The sequence below is a fragment of the Sabethes cyaneus genome, chromosome 2 (assembly GCF_943734655.1).
Source record: "Sabethes cyaneus chromosome 2, idSabCyanKW18_F2, whole genome shotgun sequence".
Classification (NCBI taxonomy): Eukaryota; Metazoa; Arthropoda; class Insecta; order Diptera; family Culicidae; genus Sabethes; species Sabethes cyaneus.
In genome coordinates, this window is record NC_071354.1 from 21562925 (window position 1) to 21582626 (window position 19702).

At 38.6% G+C, this 19702-nt stretch overlaps 1 protein-coding gene across 1 annotated transcript; it reads right to left on the minus strand.

Moving 5' to 3' along the window:
• Positions 1 to 1391: 1391 nt before the first annotated feature.
• LOC128735177 (aquaporin AQPAn.G-like) lies at positions 1392 to 17713 on the minus strand. Its single transcript, XM_053829672.1, has 6 exons — positions 17605 to 17713; positions 7893 to 7916; positions 4453 to 4703; positions 4026 to 4400; positions 3819 to 3960; positions 1392 to 1477 (listed from the first exon to the last, which is right to left on the minus strand). The coding sequence occupies exons 1-6, from the start codon at positions 17711 to 17713 to the stop codon at positions 1392 to 1394; spliced, it is 987 nt and encodes a 328-aa protein (XP_053685647.1).
• Positions 17714 to 19702: the final 1989 nt, after the last annotated feature.

Genomic DNA, 19702 nt, shown 5'->3' on the forward strand with positions numbered 1-19702 from the left:
GGTTGAATACTTAACAAATATTGTTAGGCGGAAGTAGTGGTTCCGAGACGTCAAGCCGGTAAAAGTAGAAGCTCTCGTTTACGTGGTGGACGAGAATTTTCGGAACCGATGGCAATGGTTGCATGGACGAGTGATCCATACAGTACCTGTATGGATACGTCAAGCATAACGCGTCGTGCAGAAGTGAAGACGTCGGCAGGGATATCGAAGAGGCCTGTTACAAAGTTGGCTGTGCTGGACGTAGAAGGATCTGGTAACACTGAACAGGAAATTAAGGCGACACGTGGGGGAGGGGCGAGGGATGTAGGATGTTCGCCGCAACAGTCCGTTGTTTGTGAACAGCAGTCAAAGTGGTGCTTACATGCTACTTATAAACTAACAATTTAAAACTTAAGTCAAAAAAGCATCTTGTTGTGTGGTAGATAAAACTTTGTACGGAGACTAAACTGTGAGTTGGATAATGAAAGTAAAAGTGAACTTAGCCTAAAATAAAAGTTCATTGCCGCTTCAAGCTGATCATACACAAGTAACGTCGATTGATCATAGTTGGAAGAACTCCTTATATATCTCCCGCAACAGTACTTCTCGAACACAGATATCAAATTGGCCTAGGCTTAATTGTCGTACGAATTGTCGTCGATGGTTCGTCAGCTTGCTTCAAACCGTCTAACGTCACAAACGCATCCGATGTCTCAGCCGCTATTCTGAGGCTGGATATTGAACTATCAAGCACGTGTTAGCCTAATCAGTTTTGCTAGAAAACCATGTTCAATCATAATCTGCCTCAGCTCATTTCGTTTAACTGAATCGTACGTCGGCTTGAAGTCTGTAAACAAATGGTGATTCTGCAAGTTGAATTCCCGGAATTTATCGAGGATTTCCCAAACAGAGACTTGATGATGACTGGTCTAGGTTTAATCGTCGTGAATAATCTCCGACCGATGAGACGGGGAGATTCTGTCAATTTTTTTAAAACACGTTAAAATTTTAATGGTGTCTTTCCCAACCAATCACAATTTGAGGATTTTCATTTGTATAATGTTTCATTATTTTCAATTTTCAATGCCGTAACCTCAAGAATCAATATTTTTCTTCATTTAGATCGACGCATTGAAGATCTTCCAATCGAGTGGCGCAACAATATTGGAAATCGCTTAGTAATTAGCGTTCAAAACCTGACCACTTTTCGAGATAGGTTTCTTGGAATTGTCCCCTATACCGGCTACCTTCCAGAAAACGTAGTGCTACGTCAAAATCTAAACCACGTAACAAGCGACCAGTCTGTTGTAGCTGATATTTGAGTAGTATTGAATGTCCTTAAATTATTGTTTGTTTAAAAAATAGTTTCACATGCTCTCAAACCCGACCCGAAGCTGGATTCAGTTTTGCGCTCAGCCCGATCCTGTTTTATTATTGTCAGACTCAGACCCGAACCCAATCCGAATCGGACGGGTTCGGGTTTCCTGTGATTTCGGGTCTGAAAACAAATGAAAGCAGATGTTTTTGGTAAAACCTAACATAAAATTAGTTCCCATAGTCATCTGAGCTAAAGGGACGAGGCGTTTAGCTAATGTCTACGGTCCGTAAAAAATATTTCAGAATTTTGATTGAGTGACATCTATACTGTCGCTACTCGCATAACAGTTCCATTTATATAGGAAACTCTATAGAAGAAAATGGGACTGTTAAGCGGGTAGCGGCAGTATACGCGTAGACACAAAGAGGCGGGGAAGTATACCCAACAAACACCGAAGCTGAATTAAAATGCTACTGATTTGGTCACAGCTGATTTAACTCTGAATACAGGTGGTAGACGCTGAATAAATTTAAGCAAAGGCCTCTGTATTCTATAAATGATTAAGCAGCCAACGAATGCGCTGTAAATCAGCTGCTTTATATAATAGTGTCACAAGCAAATTAGGTGCATCTTCAACCTCTCCACAACCCGTCAATATTCTCAATAATTGTGCTATACTAACTGAATAAACGATTTGTCATCTTAATAAACAGTCCTCCCACGAAACATTTATGCGCTAATTAAATATTTTAGCAGTCATTTTTATTCAGCCATAGCTGAATATGCATCGAATAAAATTTATGTAAACAATTCTACAATACTTATTCAGCCGAAATTGGAGAACTTATACAACCTATTTCGCTTGCGGCAGAAAAAACACTTGTTAAGCGATTATATCGCCCTTTATATAACCTCCGTGCGCCTTGTTTCCAGCTTTGCGCAAATTGGTTATTTAAAAACGCGCAAAAGGCTCTATTAAGCTTCATTGCAGCTTCGAAAGCAGCTATTAGCAAGCCCGATGCTTGATAAAATCACCAAATTTACATGTTTAAGAGCTGAAAAAAGGTTTTTATTTCTAATACTAAACCATAGTTCAGCCACAGGTAGAATAAATTCAGCTATAAAAGCGTTTGATCAGCCTGAAATTGTTACTTGGGGAGCTGCTTTCGAAGCTGCAATGGAGCTTAATAGAGGCTTTTGCGTGTTTTGAAATAACCGATTTGCGCAATGCTGTCAATTCTGCGTATTTGCATCTAACATTCGGTGAAAACTTATAATAATTCGCCGAGAAAAGATACAAAAACTATGAAGTGTGCAATAATTGGCTGGTGTAGAAAATTAACCTACTATTTTACATTTATTTCTTCCTATTCCATGCTAAAAGCTAAGTAGATTTCTTTTTATTTTCCTATTTTTCGGTTTTGTTCGTAATTCTTATTATAAGCCTGGTTTCTACTGTCTCTTAAGGGATTAGGAACCGAAAAGATAGTAATTTCTATGATTAGTAGGTGCATGTGCGTGTGTGTTGAATTACTCCATCGCACATATCTACCTTTAATTAAGCGTGATAGTATAGCTACAGGCGTTTCATTTTTAACGGTGCAATGTTTTACTGGGATGAATTTAACGGTGCAATGTTATACTGGGGTGAATAGTGAAAATGAAGAGAATGCAAATTTAGGAAATAGGTTTTAACCCTCTAACGGGCAACATCGTAAAAAGAACATGATGACTATTTTTCCAAGAAAATACACTCAAAAGAAGTGTAAGTTTTGATTTTCAAGAAAAAATAATTATATGGAGGATCGCCAGGTAGGAAATAATCTAATCTTTCAGATATACATATTACAAAATTGATAGATTGCATGTAAATTACTCATAGAAAATTTTAAGGGCAAATCATTTTGTTCTAGATGTGTTTTTTTCAGAAGTAAAATAAGGAAATTCGCGCAATAAGCTTGTTATTAGCAGTTTTCAGAATTCTCGTTTTAGAAACATGACAATTCTTGAACGCATGGTCGTAATGTTGTAATGTTTATATCAAAAAGCCAAGAAAGCTGTTCTGAACACATTTTCCATATTGTCAATTCAGAACAAAATTCGTATATGGTTCTAAAACTGCAAAAGCAAATACCGTCTACAAACAGCCTTACCCGTTAGAGAATTAAATCAAATACGTTAGTTCATTGTTAGATTTTATTCATTACTATAAACATTTCACACACTGATAATAGAGTGTGTTGTATTCTTAACCTAGTTGATCTAAATTTTAGAGTACGCATTGTTCCAGGCTCTTTAACTTTCCAGTTAAGAAAGAAATACAAACTGAGCGGATACTCCTCTATCAAAATGAAAGAGGGCTTAAAAGATAAATAAAATTTTCAGGTTTTGCCAAATATCAGTCGTTCGAGAATGCGTAAATCCTATTTCTCATTGCTGAATAATATATAAAAATTATATACTAGCTTAAGATCGACGAAAATGCTGGCTTTTTAACTCAGCGCATGCTAAATCCTAGTACGGTCGACGGTGCTAACCACTACTTCTTCCGTCAGAACCATAGGTTTGACGGGCGTTTCCTCTTCGGGGACTTCTCTTCGGAAAACATATTTGTAAATTAGGGTGAATATGACTCCAGCCAGTGGAGGAGCTACCATGTATACCTAAAAGCAAATACAAAAATTGATACAGTTCTATTTAATTAATGAGATTCAAATTTTTCACTCACCCACAACATTTTATAGCTTGAGTTCCAGATCGCCGGCGCCAGTGTTCGGGCCGGATTCATACTGGCTCCCGTGTATGGTCCACCAGCGATCGAGATTCCACCGACTATGAAGGCGAACTTCAACGGAATAGACTCGGTGTTTTTCCGATTTCTTGGATCCCAAAGTCCGACGTTAGTCCAGATCAGAATTCCCGTTATGAAGAACTCCAGCAAGAATGTGTCCACCACCGAAAGATCATCATGCGGTGCAGTGACGCAAGTTCCTTGGCCTACCTCCAAAGCGTTGGAGAAAAGTTTCGCCGGTGTGATACCCATCAGCAGACCGTAGCCGACGAGTCCTCCCGAGAATTGAGCAATCAGGTAGAGAATGAGCATCTAATATTGATTAACTTTATTAGAATATCAACGCAGGACTTTTCGAACGTACCGGAAGCGTCATCAGGTGATAGATGTAGCCTGCAATCGATACGCTCGGGTTGATGTGAGCACCGGACACGCAGCCGAAAACGATGATGACCATCATGACGGTGAAGCCGAAACCCAATCCGGCGGACATGTTGGTGGGCTCATTGCCGAAACCGTGCACCGTACACATGCAACCCAAAAACATAAGCATGGCGGTGCCGAAGAATTCCGCCAGAAAGATGCATATCGTGTCCCACGCGGAGTGACCAGTTCCTGTGTGATAGGGTGAGAAATGGAAACGTGTTAGTTTGGGTGAGGGTTTCAGCCACTGAAAGCTACTACTTCCTAGGAAATCCAGAATATCTTCTTTGGCCATTATGAAAATTTAATTGACACAGTCTAGGCTTCAGTCTAATTTTGGAGACGACGACGGTTTAGCATCGTTGCAGTTGGATTGTGTTTTGTTTGAGAATAAAACGTGCTCCGGCGCTCTACTACACAGCCAGGGTGTGCAATAGTGTGCATCTGCGCACAAACCAAAAGCGTTTCTGTGAGAAAAAGCTCTCCGACGAGCTTCTCGGTACAGTAAAGAGGCCATCTGGTTGTCAATAATTGCTCTAGTCGTTCGCTAACGCGTTGAAAGGCGGAGCGTCGAGCAAAGTTTGTAACCGATCTGTGCCTTTTTGAACGCGCTTTTTAAAAATTTCTCTTAATATTTACTAAATAAAAATTCAGTATACCTTTAGAATAGAAACATAAAAACTGCTACAAGATTTATTGTTTTCAAAAATAATAATGCCCCTGAGTCCGAATTTCTTAGCTTCCCAAAAAATTTACGAATATTCTTAATGGTTTTGCGATTAAAAGAAACTCTGGCCGTCATTCTAAAATTTTTCTAAAAAATCATTACAACATCTCTCTTTTAGTATCTTAATGAACATAATCGGTTCAGTGGTTTAAAAGTGATGAATTTTGAAAGACAGAGATGTAGTTGAACAAAAATGGAGCATTTTAAAATTTTGATGCCATTATTTTGATGCATTTTTTTATTACGAAACCTTGAAACAACACCAATAGTTGTAGAAAAACTAGTTAGCAAGTTCTCCCACTTTTTGAAGGACTATGTACTTATGGACGTGAGAAAGTTCTTATCTTAAGTATGCAGAGATAAAAATATATTGTATTTGTGTAACCAACGCGGAGTGTCGGAGTGTTATAATTGGTTGGCGTTGAATGTTTAATCAAAGAATCACAAGCAAACTATTGAAAAGTTTGGAGATAAAATAACTCACTTGAAATATCAAAGAGTTGATAAACATAGTGGTTTATTCGATTTACCGATGGCTCTAGTACTATCGATTTACTGCTGTTGGTATTATCGAGTTTAAGTGCCTCTTGAATTGTTACTTATGTTGCAATGTCAGCCGGCAGGTGTAGTAACATTATTGATAACAAATTTTGGAGTGGGACAAGTCCCTTTCTCGATAACCAAAAATGTTCAAAAAAATTGGAGGTATTCTCGACTAAGGATCCAGTAAAACGTAAAAGGAGCTTCTGTTTTTGTGCGATTGACATTCATTTTGAAGTGAAATAGTTTTTGACTTTAGAAAAATGGACCCAATTATCGTGTACTTCCAAGCTGCTTAGTTTTTGAAATTCGATTTGTTTGTTATTAAAATCTAAAGAGTTCAAACTCTTTGATATAAACTAAGCGACGAATTACTATCTTTACAGGCAAGTCATAGTTCTTACCAACCAAAAGTAACAATAAATTACACCATAAATATCTAACCAGAAATTACCTGTTGCATAAAAAAATATATAAAAATTTCTAAAATATTTTTTTTTAATATTTCAGCATTATTCATCGCATTTAAATGGTTACGAGTTGTTAAAACATGCACAGCATTGAAGTTTTAAATAGGATATTCCATCGAAATTACTTCTAAATTATTTTGTAATTGAGAATGGTATTTTTTTAATCCAATCACACATCGATGCTGCAAAATTTTTACTAGCACTGCGTAATATAAGTAAAATTATCCAGCAAATTTGACACATAACATAAATAAGCTTACCCCACACTGTAACAAGTTGCTTGTCAATTGGTAATGCACCATTCCCTATTTCTCCACCGGTATTTTGAATCGAACTTAAGTTTACAGATTTTTTCGTAAATATATTCCACCCAAGACCGCGAGCCATCTCCAACTTCAGGAACCAATCACCTCGATCCGTTTACTGCAGAAGTCCGAACCACACTGGACCGATGTATGGAAGCAAGATCAATCATTCCACTGTAGTGGTCACCGTTTGTCGATATTTCCCAAACAGTAAATCCCACCCCGAAACTACCCGCCCGACTGCGCTTTCATTATTATTATCAGCATCGTTCAGTGCACTTCACAGACTTTGATAATAACAAAACCGGCAATTACACCTACTATGCCGGCATCTCCGAATGCAATTGCACTACACTGTGCTGTTGTGAATTATTGTAGGTAGATGGTTAATAAGACAACACTTCAACGTGGAGCAGGAGCAGCGAAGCTGCTCGAGAAACACGTTTTGCCTGCCGTACCGATTGCAAAACCTGATTTTAATTTCTCTCGACAGGTAACACACGTACGAACTCAACTGCGCGATGGGAATCTACGGAATCTACGAACACATGTGACATGGGTTTTGCGGTTCCCTACCGCTGACGACGACGCACGGTGACGCTTTTGGTTGTTATTGTCATTCAATCATTTCAACAAGCAAGGACGAGAAGAATCGGTCATATTGATAAGGAAGAAATTGAAAAAATATGTAGGTTTATCAAAAACACAATGATATGAACTATCCCAGCGAATTGTTGTGCAAAGTTACTAAAATAATAACTATAAACCAAAATGCGTTGGAGATGTGAGCCGTCATGTTGGAAAGCTGTTTGCTGCTTGCATACTTAGTTCATTTTTCGGACAAGAACCTCTCGACCGCCACAGTAGTACCAATCTTTGGCACGTGCTCTTGGCGGAACGTGATAATATTGTAAACAACTAGGCATACAGTGTCTTCAATGAACTCGTGTCTATTACAGTTATCTACTCAAGTTATCTTTATGCGTATTATTCAGTAGTGTTTCTCAAATGATTTATTGAGGACAACTGTATGCTCAAAATTCTATAGAATCGCGAATAGCAATATGTACCTATCGGTAATTAGTTGAAGGATTCAATAGAATACATATTCCGGGTTTGATTATTGAGGAGGCACATTTATGATATATTGACTAATAACTGTTAAAAGTAAAATACATTTAATACACATTTTTAAATTAAATGATATAGTCAAATAACTGTCATTTGCATGGAATACTTTTCACCCGAAATTTCACATCATTTAGCTGATGAAAATGAATCTTTATTATTCATGCAGAGCTGAAAACTATTAACATATGATGTATTGAATTCAGGTAGCCTAAAAATGACCTATCTAATCTGCCTAACTTTCATTTTTAATACCGCAACAGCGTAAATTTTTAAAATGCTGTGAATGAAAGCGGCTCGTGACTATAAAATTATCGGATTGAACAGCTGATGAATTTTACCGTTCGCAGTTGATAACCTGTTCAAAGATTTTTACCATCACCAACAGTAGTCACACAAACTCCTGAGGGGTTACGGGGTGCTACCAGAGACCATGGGCAATATTTCACTTCGATATTTGTGCTGAAAGCAATCGGTGAACATAAAATCGTACCGAAGTCCAAGGCTGGTTTTAAAGTTCTTCTGTATAACGTCATTCAAAGGCTCCCTATATTTTGCTATATAGGGACTATATTTTGCATCTCAAGTAATGTTGAATAATCGCAAAAAAAATACACAAAATGACAAAATCCGCCAGAAAAGTTCTTCCGAGATGTGTTATTGCAAGACATTGGCAGAAAGTTCTGGTGAACTGCGCGAATTATGAATTGAATTGATAACATGAAATAAAAAGGTTAGAATGTATATTTAACTTTTTTGTTGTGAAGGGGGGAGGGGAGGTTGCCGTGACGTGACGTACTTTTTCAGGGGGGTCATGAATGTGTGACAAAATGTGACAAAGGGGGGAGGAGGGTTGATTTTGGTCAAAATTTGCGTGACGTACTATCATGGATGTCGACCACCGCTCTGATGATGGGTAGCCTCATACCCGAAACCGGTTAGCGGATAAGGTATTTAGGAGCCATCCATAAAGTATGTCACGCTCATAGGGGGGAGGGGGGGTTAACCTAATCGTGACGATTTGTGACGTAGGGGGGAGGGGGTATAATGTTATGTGACGTCACATGGAAAAATTTCAAATGGAATATTTATTCGGGAAATTTTAAAGGTTTTCAGAAAATACTGTACAACACCTTGAGTACCGTCCTGCCTAAAAGGTTTTTGCAACCACAAATCGCAGTCGCACAAACTCCTGAGGGGCTACGGGGTGCTACCAGAGACTAATGGCAATGTTTCGCCTTGATATTCGTGCTGAACTCAATCGATGAACATAAACTCATACCGAAGTTCCACGTCTGGTGTTAAGGTTCTTCTGTATAACCTATACTGTCCCTCACTCAAAAGCTCCCTGAAGGATGTGCCACTTGCGGACTAAATTTCGCATCTAAGGTAATGTTGGGGGTGGTTGCCGTGACGTGACGTACTTTCTCAGGGGGGTCATGAATGTGTGACAAAATGTGACAAAGGGGGGAGGGGGGGTTAATTTTGGTCAAAATTTGCGTGACGTACTAAATGGATGTCGCCTTGTGTTTTTTGTAAGAACCATAAGTGTTGTGTCTAGTATTCGCGTTATGTAGTGCTCTTATGTTGCACATAAAATATATGTATATATATATATATATATATATATATATATATATATATATATACATATATATATATATATACAGTGGACTCTCGGAAAAGTTAATCGATTGGGAAATGGGTCGATTAACTTTTCCGAAATATTAACTTTTCTGAGTAGTCCTAAGAGTCATCGAAAATGATAAATACAAAAGCGAAAAATACATTCTCGGGTACCGGATACACATTTTTAGGAATCTGGAAGTTGTAATGTTAAGAAATATGTAGCAAGTTCCTTATTAAATGATACTTAGTTCCTTTCAAAAAATTTAAAATTGTCGGTTATTCTGGTTTACTTTTGATTTTTCGTAGTCTACGACCACGTTTTCACAATGTTCACGCTTATTTTTTGTTCCTTACTGTTCCTTCTTTTGCATTTATTTATATTATTATCTTCAACTTAGAGTTGTACAGACAATTTGTTTTAGTCTAATAGCTGTATCCTACGCTTATAAATAGTTTTGCTAATGTCGAAATCGTACACTTCACTAGTATCATTGAAGACACGGCAGCACATGGCCCAAGGTTCGTTGTACCCGTAGTTTGTACGATGAGAAGGCTGCCACAGAAGGGAATGATTCCGGAGTTGCCTTCGGGGGACACGGATGTTCACTTGGTTTAAAAGAGAGCTGCAATCTACATCTCCGTTTAGTAGTCCGAAAACAAAAAGTCTTTGCAATAATTTCCGTCTCGCAGCTAACGAATGCAGGTCGATCAGTTTACAGCGTTCCCCATAGGCTGGTAGATTTATAGGATCATCCCAGGGCAGAAAACGCAGAGCGTATCTCAGGAAATTTTTTTGGATAGCCTCTAATCTATTGATATGCACAGCATGGTATGGAGCCTATACAACAACAGCGTATTCCAGAATGCTGCGGACAAGTGCACAGTACAACGATTTAAGTGCGTATATATCCTGGAATGCTTTATTGTTTCTTTTCACGAAACCTAGAATTGCGAAAGCCTTAGCTGTTATTGTAGAGATGTGATCATTGAACCTGGCTTTACAATCAATAGTAACGCCCAAATCCTTAATAGCCTGTACTCGACGTAAATGGTTTTGCCCGATAGTGTACTCGTTTTGTAGGGGGTCACGTAGGCGGCTAAAAGATATGACGCAACATTTCGTAACGTTAACTTCCATGCCGTTCAGAGTGCACCATCGTGAGAGAGAATTAATATCGCCTTGAAGAACCTTGAATTTAAAATTCAATCTGAGTTTGCACTTTTCCAGTTTGTTATTAAAAATCCTGAAGCAATTATGTGCCCGTATTGAACTATTACTACAACTGTCCGGTACAAGAGTTTAATTTAATTCCAGCTATGATGATACTTTGTATGAAGCTGTGGAAAGGCGATAATAAACCGAAAAATGAGAAATAAAGGTAGAAGGAAACACACGTGTCTGAATGAACGCTTTGGACAACCAATAAATTTAAACTCTCAGAAAAGTTAAGCCAAAAATTAACTTTTTAGAGCGTTGCATGAGAGCTAATATTCGCTTAACTTTTCTGAACAATTAACTTTTCAGAGAGTTAACTTTTCCGAGAGTCTACTGTATATATATATATGTATATATATATATATATATATATATATATATATATATATATATATATATATATATATATATATATATATATATATATATATATATTTATTGAGTGTTTTTCATTTGAGAAAAAAATCGAATTGAAATAAAATCAGACAAATGTTAAAATTTAGCCTCTCAGTTGGCATCGAGATATGTTGTGTGTTCGAATCTCGGCTGGGAGAGGCTGTAAAAGTCCATAAGATCGAGCCTCTTCGGCCAGGGTCGAAACAAGCTTACAATTTATCCTGCATGCTTTTCAAGATCGCTGTTGAGGGGATAATTCGACAAGCGGATATCGAAAAAAAGAGATTGATTTTCAGTAAATGTAGCAAACTACGCAGGCTACGCGTTTTGATATTAAAACCAGAAACTTTGTCACGGCACGGCGCTAGACTGAATGCGGAGGCCAGGAGGATTGGGTTGAAAATAAATGCGTCGAAGACCAAATACATGTATGGTAGAGGCTCAAACGAGAGCAACGTGCGCTTTTCGCGGACGGCAATTGTTGGCAACAACGAACCAGAAGTGGTAGATGAGCTCGTATGTGGGATCGCTGGTGGCCACGGACAGCAACACAAATAAGGAGAAACAGCAACGTATTCAAGCAGGACATCAAGCCTACTTTGTAAGACGGCACGATCAAGAGGCATAAGCCTCCGTACGAAGCTGACAATGTATAAACCCCCTTCTGGACCGATAGTTTTTAGGGATTTGACGATGCCTACTGAGGACTCACGCGCCCTTGTGGACGGTGGACTACAACTTCAGAAACGCCTGGGAAATGGGCGACGAATAACCCAAGATCAAGTTGAATGAAGCTTGGAACAGCACGAACCCCCCCGGCTCTAAGCTGTTGACGACGACGAAGTTCGTATAACCAGCCCCGCAAATTTTCTTGTGTTCTAAACCAGGACCCGGCATAGTCGAAACAAATAAAAGACGCTGACTTTCTATTACCTTCACATCATACATGAAGAGACTGGTCTCATTTGTTGAACAGAATGTTTCAAGCAAGCGCCAGCTGAAGTTGGTGACTGTTTCAAGTGACGACAACTGAAAGTCAGGCCAAACACGATTTGTCGATGTTGACTAAGTAGATTAAATATTACATGCGTTATATTGTAGGAAATGTTACTCAAATTCAATTCATTTGCGTTAAAAGTTACCGACCTTCTGCTGAATGTTTAATAGAAAAGTGAAAATGAAACTTCAAAACCAATCGTCATGCTGACGTGAAAGCTGTTTTACTGACGCAGATTGAAACCAGATTTGAAGCGAAGTGGGATTGCTTCAATGAAAACCGAAGCTTCAATGCTTCATTGTCGGGTGACAATTTGCAATTAAAACTGATGTTGGCGGGCCTTGCTCTAAGCTGATGGCTGTGAAATTTGAAGCTTAAAAGTGTAGAACAATTTTTCTTCTGGGGGGCGGGGGGGGGGGGGGGGTGGAACCCCCAAAACCTCCCCCGTCGCTACGCCCATGCCTGATTCTTAAAGAGGTTATCAAAACGTTCTGAACAATGGGCTCCTTTGTCGGAAGGCAGTTTTATAGTGGTCATTAGAGGGTTTTAGTGAGTTCATAGTATTACTAGCGGTTTGAAGAAATTTGTCATGAAAACCGCTATAGGAACGTAATAAAACTTAAATTGCTGCTTGGGAGCCTCTTCCTACCATGTAGTTGGATTTCGACGCATTGATTTGTAACCCAATCCTCCTAGCCTCTCTTTTTAGTCTGTCATAGATTGCCTCCGCTGTCCCAAGGCTGCTAGTAATGATTTCTAGGTCGCACGAAACACATTACTCGTTCGAGGGTAGCTTTAATGAGCCGCATCAGTTTGTTCGGAAAACCATTCTCGTGCATTATCTGCCATAGGCGTTCGCGCTCGGTTGTATCGTACGCTGCATGAAATTCACGAAAATATAATGCGGCGTCACGTTGCACTTCCGACAATTTTCGAGGATTTGTCGGGTGAAAATGTGATTCGTAGTAGCACGGGCTCCCGTTAAGCCCACCTGATACTACGTAAGGAATTCTCTTGCTATAGAATCTAATAAAATCTAGGAGAGCACTAAAAGGCGGTGTAGATCAGCGTAATGCCGTAGTAGTTACTGCAATTGACCCGATCGCCTGTTTTATAGATGGGACCAACCACACCTACCATCCACTCCTCCGGTGGTTTTTCCTACTACGAAATCCTTGAAATAACCCAGTGAAGTGCCGTTGCAAGCGGTTCTTGGACATTTTTTGTAGATTGAAGTTTTTGGAACCTAAATAAATTGAAGAAAAGAAAAGCTTTTTCGAAATTTAATTCCACTATTTCGAACTATTTTCGCCTGGGAAAAGTTTTTCTTTTCTTCAATTACATTTTTGTACAGTTCTGCCAAGAGTCGGTCCTTTCCGGCGGCTTTATTATTCTTCAACTAACCGATTTCTCACCAAATCTCTTCGAGTTAGGGAACCGGGACGTTGATGTTATTTGTAGGCACTCCTAGGTCAACTTCCGTTCCGTCTCCGTCTGTTATATCGCCATTTGCTATACCCATCAAAGAACTGCTTGCAGCTGTCGACAACCTTTACGGTCTTATTAAGGCTTCATTTTCGGTTTTTGGCTCCGTAGATGCTCATTTCACTATATCGCTTCAGTGTAGCAGAATTCTAAAAAGTCATATAAGGCTTATACAAACTGTTAATATTTGGCAGGGCAGTCTTCGGAGAAATTTATCAAGACTGAAGTTTGATGTTTTCCCGACATTTCGACACTTTGTTGGTGTCTTTTTCAAGGGGTAATATCATTTAGTCTTTTGTTCTGTTTTTAGGTGTGTACATATTACGGTCATGGTGGGTTGGTACATGAGTCTGAATATTTAAAAGATTTAAAAAAGTTTTTCTTGCTTTGTAGCTGTACTGTGAAACAATAACGCAGTGTTCCGCAGCCGATACCAGGTACGATACCGTAGTTGCGGAATTCTGGTCTTTTTCTTGTCGCGAGCAGCATTTCCTCCCAAATCAAGCACTTTCTCGGCTAAATATTTCATCACGGCTGGATAAACTGCATAAACAGGAACTCCAGCTCTGCTCGGCATAGTTTTCTTTCCTCAGCAGCTAGTGAATGCGACCGACCAGGAAATGACCTGAACGACTCGAGTGTGACTTTCGCTTGCCCTCGATGTTTCCTCCTTTGCCGCGTCCAGACATGTCGATGAGATGTTGGCAGTAACTCAGCTAGCGTTTGAATAATGCTGCTCGTCGGCTTACCTCGTGTTATATACCAGAGCAAGCGACAAGAATCGGTCCCTTCTATTTTTCATGGTTCGTCATTCCATCACCTACGTTGAATAAACATTTCAGTCTGAACAAAAGAGCAAAGTTCACCTTTTGCTGCCAAAGAAAAATGGCGCTATGTATTACTGTAGCATTGGTGATGGATAGATTTGTGTTACTGAAAAAACCGAGAGGAGAGTTCTAAGTTCCAAGTTTCATAAGTTTCATCAATTGCCGAAAACTGTTCTTTTAAGAACGAACAAATTCTAATTTGAAGATGCAAAAGATAAGATGTCACTAAAACAATTTCATTTTATTAAACCCATAGTTTGCGATGCATTTTGACGCATTTGCGGTGGGTTAGGCTTTAGTTTTAGTTAACTTTGGTTTGACTTATCTGCAATTTTGCAATAGCACACACTTGAAAGTTTTTCATATTGAAGTCGATGCGTAGATGATTTTTCTATCAATTGATGTGAATCGCTAAAATCTAATAAGAATTTACTGAACTTTAAGCGAGAAAATGCGTTACCCCTTTGATGGCGTCATTTACAGCAATCAATCAATTAATTACATCTTCATTTACATATTTGGCCTAGAAAAGGGTCCCAACTCAACCGGCAGCAGCAAGCGAACAGAAGCGCGAGAGGTGATCGGTTAAAAATTATTTGATATGAAGGGAACAATTAGAATCAATCGAATTAAATTGAATTTAAATTAGTAAGCGAAATTTCCTTAAATCTTCATGAACAGATATTTCGTCCTTAAAAGAATGGTTTTTCGAACGTGATATGTTAGAAATTTATGCCTTCTTTTCCGTCTTTTTAGGCAGCAACAAAACAGATTAGATGTTTGGAAGGACACCTCTCTGAGCAATGATGACACGGGACAGCAATTTGTTCAACTTTTCGTCGTTGCGGATGGCCAGCTGCAAGTGACGATAATTCTGGTCGTTTTGTTGTCGCGAGCAGCATATTAACAGCCAATTCGAAAACATCAGCAGCCAAATATTTCATCACAGCAGCGCGATAGATGGGTGCTCCAGCTCCAACACGCTTGCAGACGTGTACGACTCGAGCGTGACTTTGGCTTGCCCTCGATGTTTCCACCTTTGCCGCGTCCAGGTATGCCGATTAAATCTGGGCTAGCGTTTGAATAATGCTCTTCGCCGGCTTACCTCGTGTTATATACCGGAGCAAGCGACAAGAATCGGCTGTGCTTCGCAGAGGATTGAATTGTATAATTTGAAAAATGGATGGCCAGCCTATTTTTTATGGTCCTTCATTCCATTACCTAGGTTGAACTAAAGGATTTCAATTTCAGTCTGGGCAAAGTTAGTCCGTTTTAATTTGTTTGTTCCCAGTGAACCGTTCACCTTTTGCTGCCAAAGAGAAATAACGCTGCGCATGACTGTAGCTGTACTCGTTAATTTAGCTTTGGTGATGGATGGATTTGTGTTGCTAAAGAAAACTGAGAGGCAAGCTTCCAAGTTTCCTATGTTTCATCAATTGCCGTTCTTTTCAGAACGAACAAATTGTTATGTGAAGATGCAAAACAAGTCACTAAAACTGCCAATATTAATACTGCTTATCCCAAGCAACAATGTGAGTTTTATTGTACTCTTATGGTGGTCTTTAAAATATCTTGAATGCCATCATAAGAGTATAAACCCAAATTTTTACTTGGGATATGAAGATATAAAAGATTTTTGTTCTCCGCTGATCACAATAAAGTTTATTGGGCCAGCAACAGGGCTTGTTCGTTCACTTTAACTCAATGTTGATGCTTTTGACAGTACCGTCTCAGTCGAGCAAAATTTGACAAGATTATGTATGGGACATTTGTAGAACCAGTTATTATCTACAATTTTGCTGAATAAAGTTTTACTGTATCTCTTGTATTTACGGTGCCCCAATGCTAGTGCCTTATTAGTGACTAAATGAATGCTCATTTAGTCTTTTTTATTCATACGGCCTAATAAGAGATAGAGAAATAAAACAACCGTGTTTATATACTTGGATATTACCATGGTTTCAATATAAGCCTATTGTTGCATTAGAGTTTCGTGCCAATACTGCTTACAATTCATATTTATCATGTTTCAGCGCTAGAGGATATACCTTTTCGAGAAAAGATAAACCGTAGAAAATATTTGTTTAGCGGAAAAATGGTTTTCTTTCTAATTGCCATATGAAAATGGTGGCTGAGCAATACCTCTGTTATCCAGGTTGTGAGTGAGTGAGTCACTGCCATATAGAATTCGTAGAAATTCCCAATAATTTTTATAGATAGTCCTACGATAACTTCTCAAACATTTCTTGTAGATATACACATTTAATTTTTTCCAATGATTATCAAAACGAACCACTTGTTATTATTTTGTTTTCAAAAATTCGGTTCAAAAATAGAATTAAAAAGTAAACCTTGTAAGCTTTGTCGGTCGTATTAGTGCACATTGGGATGTAAATAGACGAGATGAAATAAACGTAAATTCAATTAGGTGGTGACAGTTTTATGAATACAATTTAGTTTATCTCCAAGCTGCGCAGCGTCCCGCGAAAACAATGTAAGGTCGCAGATAAGTTTCACATCTGACTGATAGCTGGTTGGTCGCACCAATAGGAACGGACGTTTTACGTTCATGAGACCAAAGGCTGCAATTGTTTTGAAAGCATGAAAAAATCAACTTCTCTGTGAATCTGTTTTTTGGAAATTCATTCACTTATATCGAACTACATGACTATAGGAAGTTAATACTTCCTATTTGGCATCACATTGAAACTATTTTATTGCACTATTACTTCCTAGGATTGACAGTACGGCGCGTCGTCAATATCCGTAAACTTGCCGGTAACGTCGCCGTATGTCAGTAGAAGCAATCGTCAAATTATTATCATCTTTGTTATTTTTGCGGTTTGCATTACAAACACGTACACGTACCAGAGTCGTTATCCGAATTTCAATTAAGCTTATTCAATTTTGTTTAGTCGTCTCTCATTCTGCACGACTGTCTCCGTGATTCCACTACTGTGTAAAGTTAATTTTTCCTGCGCTGGTTGTGCTGGAACACTGCAAACGGGTTGGTATGCAAATAACGGTGCCTGGCCAGCGAGCAAGTTGATAACGAATTCACTTCATTATTGTAGTGTACCATCTTGTTTTGCTTCAATTTGAGAAATAATTTTTTGACCAGATGCATTAAAAAATGGAAGGTAGAATGCTTTTTCATAACGAATTTTCTCAAATTAACCGGTAACACATGTAACAAAATGGTACAATAACGACGTAATCACAGCATTTCCCGCTAATGGGCTACAATCTCTCTAATCTTCCTATTACATATGATAAGGCAGTATCCAAACTTGCCAAATATGTGTTTTTTATGTTTAGTTGGATCGCGCACTGCAGTTGTTCCTATTTTTGTTTCAACTAAAACGAAACTCACCTAACCAGGAATTATTTTTCATTTTTTTCACAACATTTTCCTTGATTTGATCCGGTATCGACAGCCGAGCCTCCTTGTCAGTGCCAATGCCATTAGGTTGACCAACCATGATGCTGCCACCGGCGATGGTGATGCACTCCGGCTAATAAGGTTTACCCTTCGGATGCACAATTTCACTCGATAAACACACGACCGCTTGCTAAAACCGATAAAACTGGTGCCGTTTCCTCGCAATGCAATGGTGGCAAACGCTACTAGCGATAATCGTTTAAGCTAAGTGCGACCGAATGGCAAGCTGACCGGTTGAGGACTGACTGACGGAACAGCAGCGTACACACTACGGGAGAGCCATCATCCCTAATCGGGCGGTTGGTCGTCCGCGTCGTCCGTCGGTGGTGCGTAATTATGGTGTATTTTGTGCGGTTGTTCCAGTGCTGCTAAACGCTATCGCACAGCTGACTTACGTGCGGTGCGTGGGTAGACGAGAGTATGGTAGAGAGTTTGTTTACAAAAAATTCCACTGCCCTGCCGCATTGGCGCCTGAAACAGGTAAGCGCAATGCATTGTGGAGGGAAACCACATTACGGACAGGTGCTTGGTGGCCAGCGATTTTTCTTATTAATTGAGCACATTATTATTTTTTATAATTGAAGCTAATTTAATATTTTGTGGATAAAAAAGTTAGAGTCAACCTTGAGTGCTGACTGCTGAGAAGCGTGGCTCCTAAATTGTGGCAATTGTGGCCGATAATTATTTTGTTTCAATTGTGCTGTCACTCATTTAAAAGTTCGTTTCTAATATTTCAGATGATGCTTCTAAGAATGTTATCATTACCTTAGAAATAAGAAGATAATGTATGTATATTAATTAAAATATTCTCAGTCCTTTTTTATTGAACACTACATGTTTTGTTAAAGATAAGAAAATCCTGTTTGTGAGTCTCGTGTGTACTATTTATATTCAATGTCATATTTTTCGTGTTAGTTGAATCTTTAAAATGTAAAAAACTGTTTTCTTTTCTATCAAATCTACCTTCTTTAACATCCGTCAATCTTACTAACATATTTAACGAATTTATTTCGGCTTTAATAATGACGTTTTGGTTGATGGGTTTCTAGAAACTGGTTTATTTCTTGTCTGGGTCAACGTTAAAAGGGTTTTATTTAGTCGTTTCCTTGAAACGTTGGCCCAGACAAGAAAAAAACTGGTTTTCTAGAAACGTAAAGCATAAAAAAACCACTCTATAACGAATTTATTTGAATTAAGAGCGTCTAGCAACCTACTATAGGGTGTCATCTATTTACACTGTGCGGTTAGCTTTAAAAATCGGTCGTTGGTTGTTTCATTTGTTGCACTAGGTCAAGGAGCCATTCTTACTGGCCCTCGTGTGGTAAGCCTGTATACTGGCACTGGCCCACTGTAGGATAATCCCGGTTATCTTGTCTTAATCAATTTGCATGGTATAATATAATTTAAAGCGAAACAAAAACTGAGACAGACAGGCAGGTTAGATAGCGCTTCCTAACGATTGAGGAATTGATTTGTTAATGAATTTCAGTTGACCGTTCACTTTGTTTGTCTGTATATTCTACGTATAATCGCTAATAATAAATTAATGTTAATACTATTTCGCAACAAGGGGGAGTTCTGTTCAGAATTTATTGTTTCCTATAGGTGTTTTATTGTAAAGACAAATAACCTATTTGAAAGTGATCCAACTTTTCTGATTAAATCTGAATTTAATTACTCGGATACTGTATCTGTCCGGTTAATTTAGACCATAGTTTTTATAGCAGAATGCATTAGTAGCGACAATTGTAATAGCGATAAATCAATAAAAGCAGTCGAAACCCGTCTACTGGTTTATTACATTTACCTGTAGCTGCAAAATTGTCGACAATAAAACAATTATTTGCAATTCAATATGAACAGATAATTTGGATATAATTACTCTATTACCATTCTGGTAGAGCAATTGTGATTCCAAAATTAATATACAACAGATTGATCGCGAGGTACGATGCCGATGCCGAAATGGATGTCGATCGTACAGAAACTGCTTGTTGAGTCACTCGGCAATCTCTTCGTGCATTTGACT

Bases quoted from the DNA above. Each gene is read 5' to 3' on its own strand.
- LOC128735177 (XM_053829672.1), bottom strand. From the start codon at position 17,713: ATGGTTGGTCAACCTAATGGCATTGGCACTGACAAGGAGGCTCGGCTG. The intron at 4,401-4,452 runs GTACGTTCGAAA...AATCAATATTAG, and splicing joins ATCACCTGATGACGCTTCCG to ATGCTCATTCTCTACCTGAT. The intron at 3,961-4,025 runs GTGAGTGAAAAA...ATTTGCTTTTAG, and splicing joins CAAGCTATAAAATGTTGTGG to GTATACATGGTAGCTCCTCC.